General features: G+C 30.9%; 1 protein-coding gene and 1 non-coding gene across 2 annotated transcripts; one reads left to right on the plus strand and one right to left on the minus strand.

Moving 5' to 3' along the window:
- Positions 1–997: 997 nt before the first annotated feature.
- TRNAN-GUU lies at positions 998–1,071 on the minus strand. The gene has a single exon. It is a non-coding gene; the product is annotated as a tRNA-Asn (tRNA).
- Positions 1,072–4,088: 3,017 nt separating this feature from the next.
- LOC114409075 lies at positions 4,089–4,806 on the plus strand. Its single transcript, XM_028372378.1, has one exon. It carries the CDS (start codon positions 4,215–4,217, stop codon positions 4,539–4,541), a length of 327 nt encoding a protein of 108 aa, XP_028228179.1. The 5' UTR covers positions 4,089–4,214; the 3' UTR covers positions 4,542–4,806.
- The last annotated feature ends 2,515 nt before the right edge of the window (positions 4,807–7,321 follow it).

Here is a 7,321-nt window from a genome sequence, read left to right on the forward strand (position 1 = left end):
AAATATCATTAAAATGATGATTTGAAATTTGGAAATTGACTACAAAATACTATTAATAATTTAGGATAAAATATGATGTTAATCCTCTGATTTTGATAAAAAAAAAATTGATGTTAGTATATGCACTTTAACTTTAATCAATTTGGATTTCAATTTTTGAAAAGTAGTAATTTTTGTTCCTCATTACAGATAGTTTTTATTTTTAACATGAGGAGGAACTTAAATCACTAATTTTTATAAAATTAAGGATCAAATTGATTAAAGTTGAAATTCAAAGAATAAAATTAAGTTTTACCGCAATTATGAACACATATTTTACCCTAAAATTAAATATCACACCTTTAAAGTTTAATACTTATTACTAAAAATTTTATGTCCCCTAATAAAACTAGTATGTTAACATCAGAGAAATAAGACATGGTATGATTGACATAAATGCATACCTAATGGAAAATTTGTTTTCTCATTTGTTGTATTTCATGGTTGCTTTATCAAAACCAATGGTTGGAAATTGTTTCGCGTAATCCTCAACTTCATGGCGAAGCTTTGCCATCTCTGACTCAAAGTAAGAAGAAGACTGAATTGTGGCCAAGATGCTGTTCGTTGAATGAGTATATTCCCCTTCAATCCCTTGTCTCTGCACCCAAATCAATAAAAAACGAGCTAAACAATTAGTTGATTGTTGAAGTTAAATATTTTTAAGCAATCGACAATCCCTTTGTTGTCTTTTTTTTTATAATTATTTGATTAATTACTTAGCTAGTGACCTCTTTAAGAAGACTAAAATTAAAATTTATTTTTATGGTCAAACTAAAATTAGAATGAAATTTTATGTTTCCTAAAACTAACAGAATAAAAAGAAGAAAAAAATTAGCACATAGCCCAGTCAAGATGGGCTAAACCCATGATCAGAGAGATATGCACTCAAACGGGCATTTACCCGGAAAATGGATACAGAGCGTAAGAGCACAAAATAGAGAAATTTTTTTAAAAAAATCGCTAGAAGGAGGGCTTGAACCTCCGACCTTGTGGTTAACAGCCACACGCTCTAACCAACTGAGCTATTCCAGCTTACAAAAAAATTGTCTATTTTTATTATAATAACAAATACTTAGTACATAAACATAGAAGTCCTAGCTACTTTTTCCCTTCTTGATCTCCATGCAATATTTATTGGACACAGCGAATCTTTGTCTAATTGGATTCATCCAATTGTGGCTAAATAAATTTGCCTTTATTCTTCTTTTTTGGGGTCTAAATTTGTCTTCATTCTGTCAGCAGTTAAAAAATATACAATTTTATACAAATTTGCAAAATGTTTTATATTTCATCTACAGCCACTTTTCCACTAAAGAAAAAAAAAAATAAGAACTCTCCTTTTTTTTTTTCTGGTGTAAAAAGATACTTTGTAAACATATAATAGTCCAAGTATAAAGTTCATGACTTTAAACACTAAATATTTAACTTAGAAAACTCATGAACCAGATTTATAGTTCACTAATTAACTTAGCCAGTAATCCTCATAGACCTTTGGAGGCATGTGATAAGGAAAGTCATCATAATACATATGTGCTGTAGCCTGTGCTTGGGTCCCTCATGTACAACTCACATCATAGCCATCTCTTACACACACAATATGTATAGCTAGGCATATAATTTTTTCAAATGCGTGATGATACGTATATTCTGGATCATATGCTTAATTGATTTTGGTTAATTATTATCACTATTCATTTTACAGGGTCAGCACACTAGTTCTTGATAGGCATTTATGGTTACGGATGCAGTGATCAAGCAATCCCCACAGTAAAATTTTCACCACCGAGGAGCCAAGCCTATGAATTAATGGAAAAGAATATATTTAATAAATCACATTATACTTTTTTATTTTAAAAATGATTTAAAATAAAGAAAAACCAGATACAATGCTTTCAATTTTATTTCATTTAAAACGTCCTTTCAATATAGAGGATATAGAATGTAATGATCATTTATTTAGTCCTTTACATTCCACTATATATAAAATATGTAAATAATAAAATGATAACTTTGTTTTACTTCATCTCATCTCATTTTATGTCTAATTATAACTTATGAATGGCCACTGGAAACAAACAAGGCTAGGGGATAGGGATTTATTATTCACTAGGTGCGTGCGTGCATGTGGGCTCACAATCTTTCTGTTCCCATCTTCTGCTCCACAATCAACATGTGCACAAGATTCTTATCCCCCAGATAAGCCTTATTATGTTTGTGTACGTTGGTCATGACAAGAAATACACACACAAATTCAAATTTAAAGCACCGAGGCTAGAAATCTCATTTTCCTTACTTGCTAGTTCACAAGACCACTGAAAAATCGGTTTAGTGTTTATGATGACAATGGACTTGAGTAATTGGAATGAGTAGTACTGTAGAAATCTAAAACTATGTAACACTATTGTATAAATAAAATAAACTAATAATTCGGCTAATACAAATAATATCATTAATTTAAGATTTCCTTGTCTATACTTGTGTTGATTTTTCGTTTTTGGTTTCTATTGTTAGTTTTTGACTGTGTTAATCTGCTACTAAATGGAGACATAAAGAACTAAATGATAAAAATATTTCTGTTTAGATATTAAAATATAAATTTTTTAGATATAGATTTTTTTTTTAAAACAAAGGCCAGCTGAAGCAAGAATAGCGCTAAACATCCCAACTATGTAACACTATTGTATACCAGTATAGGTTTTTATTAGATATAGAGATTAAAGCGAAAAGTTGACATAAGTATACCAGTATAGGAATTAAATAATTAATTAAACCTTAGTTCATATTTACATTGGTCAATCACTCAACTCTAGTTAAAACCCTGTCTAACTGATGCAAGATAAACAATTGCTTGGATGAGAATTAAGATGTGAAAGGAATCCAGCAATAGGTGAAACAAGGCAAGCTAGCAACCATGAAATGGCACCAAAACCAAGGAAGGTGCTGAAATTTTTTATAGCTAACGACACTATCCTCTGCTTCATCACCACTTGGTGAATTAGAGAGACACGAAAGATTCCCAAGTCCCCACACACAAATACTACAGCGGTAGGTGAGGCTTGTGGAGCTGTGATGTGTACCAAAATTTTCACATGCCCCCACCCATTCTTATGGTTTTGTTACTCTTTTAGTTTTTGCCATCGTTCAATTTTTTTTACCCTCTTTTGACTTCATGTTTTTTTCTTTAATATTTCCGTTATTGAATGGTTTAGAAAGAAATTATTCCACGGAATGGCTTGGCTCATATTGTGTCTTTTTCCTTTCCCCTTTTACTCAAATAGTCCAGGCCAGTCAGAAAGGGCTGGTGCATGTCCTCATCAATCTCATTTTGGCTAACATTGATTCGATATTTAAAGGCTTTGGTTTATCCTTTGTCGATGACATGAAGTTGTATTTCTAAATTCTAATTTGTATAATGCAATATCTGTCGACCCCAAAATATATTTCCAACACTAATAACTTTATTGGGAGCAACTAAAGGCACCAAGAAGTAAAACTCAAGGTTTTAAATTGCAATTACAATTTCATCACGATTGTTGATATTGCGAGAAATTGCGAATGAATAAATGTGGTTGATGCAATCTTGTAGCAGTTGGGGAGTCCTCAAAAACCTTGACATTTGCAGTTAAATTTTAAAATCGTGTTAAAACTATTATCCATCTTTATTGGCAGTTGTTTTTTTTAAGTAAAACTAATTTATCTTTCTCTTTCTCTAAAAAAACACAACGAACTAAGAAATATAGTATAATAAGTTTAATAACTATGTTTCTTTTTGTCAAACTAATAATTGATAATAATATGATGGCTTGCTAATAATAATTCAATTCAATTGATTTTCAGATTTGCCTCTATACCTTACACCGATTGTTCTTTTGTCACTTACAGATGTCTATTTTTCTAATCCATATTGTTAACTCCAATTAATCACAATGAATAGGACAAACTAACATGTAATATAATTAATGAACAAATTAAATTAATACACATTTAACAAAGCTGAGAAGTAGAGAACTATGAATGAGAATTACCCTTTTACATGCATATGGTACTATTTACAAATGGTAACAGCCTAACAGGCACTATAGGCTCCTCAAACCAACTCATAGCAAAAGAAAATAATTGAGAAGATAAAGAAGCATCAAGCATACACACACAACCACCTCAAAAAGAAGAAGAACATGTCAAACTCCACACAAATGGAAAAGGATCTCACAATGACAGTGCAGCGATCCTCTTACTTCCCCAGGTGCATGATGTCCCCTTCGTGCTTGCCAATCCACAACGAGTACGAGTACTCGCGAATCCACTACAACCCCAGAAAGAGGGTGAGAAGGTGGAGGAACATCCTCAGAAGGTTCATGAGGGAGAGCAAGACCTTGTGTAGATCCAAACCTATGTCATTTCAATATGATCCTGTTAGCTACTCCCAGAACTTCGATGAGGGCTGCCATCTTGATGAACCTAGGCCAGGGTTGCAAGATGTTAAGTGGGATTCACATCATTGATTTTGTGTAACTGTGGTTATTACATGTTTAGGCTTGAATGTAAGAAGGACAATGAAATAGCCTTTTATTTTTGACACATGGGAGGTTTTAGTTACTGTATGGTACAACTACAAAGAAATTAATTCTTCTTTAAGTTTGTATATGGTGTATCTCATTCATACTTTTTCGTAATACCAAAGTTCTGTTAATTGAAAATTAATGTCTTTTTGTATATATGGTGGATCTACCAGTAGTACTGATGTAGTGATGCCATTTACTTTTCTTACTTTACTGTGCAATCTTTTGATTGCTGCAATTCTGTTTGTGTTAATGTGTAGTGCTGCTGTGTTCTATTGGTTGGATTCTCAAATGAAAAATTGAAGCAGTGCTTGGTTACCAATGTTTTATCACTTTCTAGTCAGTGAACTAGATCAAGCCTAGCCTGACTCATACATAAATAAGAACCCCCCAATCATATTTTTCTGTGAGAAAAAAGAATAATTGAATTTTGTTTGGATTATAAAGAGAAGAATGCAGATTCTGGGGGTGCAGTTAAATCCTCTCTAGCACAGGAATATGATGTATGGTTGATATATTTATGACTTCTAAAAGTCACTGCACCCTTAACTGAAAATGAAATTGTTTTAAAATGTATAATGTATAATACCTTTGCAAAATTGTAATGAGGTTAGCATGTTAGCTTGTTTGTTATTTATTTATTTTTATTTTGATGGGGTGTGTAGTTGTGGGGTATATACCCTCAATTTATTTATATATACAAAAAAAACATGTTAGTGGCATCTGGAATTATTGTTTACAAAACCTGCATTTTGTTTCTAACTTTTTTTATTTTTTGGGAAGCATAGCTACACTACACTTCTTGAGTCGTTCTTGTTATTCTACCGCATAAAGGGACACTTATTCCACGAACTAGATGCTGATATGAAATTAGAAGCGGATCCGAAAGTAGAACGTCAAGAAATCGTGCTTGCATCATGCAGGAAAAAATGAAAAATGAAAAAAAGGAATATGACGGCCACCTAACCATTTTTTCTGTTTTAATTTCTTTTCACCACATGTTTTCGTTAAATGATAAAATTTTTAAAATCTTGTTAGAATATATACGAAACGAGTAAATAGTTTTTCTGAACTATATTTATTAGGTACATTTTCGAAATCATTACTTAATTCATAAATATGTAAATCATGTGATAAATGTGATAGAATACGAGTATAAGATTAAGTCCCACATCGAATAAATTAAAAATAAAAAAATTAAGCACAATGAGAAGAAAATTGTAAACTTAAGTCTTAAGATTTTGAGTTAAAGGGTGATGTCAAATATCTTTGTGTTTTCATGATATTTAGTAAACTACTAAAAAGTTCATAAAATATTTGAAGATTTTTAATTAGATCTTTAAACTTGTTTTTATTTTTTTAATCAAGTCATTATTGTTAATTTTTCTTAGAAATAGACGAATTGATCCAATTAAAAACAAATACTGGGACTTGAAAAAAATAATTCAAAATCTAATTAAAAATTATCAAACTCAAAGGCGTTTAGATTAATTTAATTAACCTTGAAATAACTAAAGAAACTTCAGCATTTGGAGTTCCAATTTGACAACCACTGCGAAATTCTACCAATATCAAAGATAACCTATTTGGTATTGACATGTTCCATGGTTAAAACCGTTTGCACTTGACTTTCAAAAACTTCAAAAGTACCCAAATAAGATTTTTAGTATCCAAAGAAATTTATTGAATGATGTCAAAAAGTATGTATTAAATTCTTTTCATACCCAATTTAGATTTGAGTAACCCATGTTAAGTATCAGACTTTTTAGTAAGTACCCTGCCTGCCATGTGTTATCTATCTTACACAAATTGTCATATGTCGTTAGAACAACTATCTTAATAGAGTTAATAATAAGGACTGCTTTCACTTTGTTTTAAAAATAGAAGTACATGAATAACTTTTTTTAAGTCAATAAATATTGATTTAATTGATAAAAATCATACTCATATCTTATAATTGAATTTAAATTTCGTTGTGGATATGAGAATTTTGTTAAGATGGATTTGTAAATATTTATGTCAGCGCTTAATAACCTTTATGGGTATATCTCCACTCAGATGAGTTCATGAGATCAAACTCACCTAAATTTTTCATTAAAAAAACTCATTTTTTTTCAAATAAATAGGGATCAATATTAAATTTTAATTATAATTTACAATAATTAAAACATTAATAATTAAAAATAAGATGCTTCACATGTGACACATTTTATGGGCCATGCCTGTCACATAGTTATTAGTCATCTTAACAAAGAAGATTATTAAAGTTAACATTAAGGACTGATTTCATTGCATTATTTTAAAAAAATCACTATTTTTAAAATATAAAAAGACTGATTGATTTTAGGTGGAGCCAAAAACACATTTTATCCATATGTAGCACATGCATTCACAGTTCATTGCCATGACAATTGTCCGAACCAGAACTGGAAAAACGGTCTAAAGTGGACTCTTCCAAGTTCCAAGTTCCAAGTTCCAAGTTTCAAGTTTCATATATGTACTTGGACTTATTTAAAAAATGGTAAGGAAAAAGTCCTGAATACACGACTTATCCAATAGTGAGTGAATCTCAATCTCTCACTACTTTCTAATAGTTATGAAACACTGACTGGCATAAACCAAGATATAGGTAACGTATTAATCACTTGCCGACAATTAGAAGCTAACGTGTTAATTTGGGTGGAATAGACTTTGATGACTAGTGTAGGTAGCAACGTATCTGA

Source organism: Glycine soja, chromosome 1 (genome assembly GCF_004193775.1).
Source record: "Glycine soja cultivar W05 chromosome 1, ASM419377v2, whole genome shotgun sequence".
NCBI classification, from domain to species: Eukaryota; Viridiplantae; Streptophyta; class Magnoliopsida; order Fabales; family Fabaceae; genus Glycine; species Glycine soja.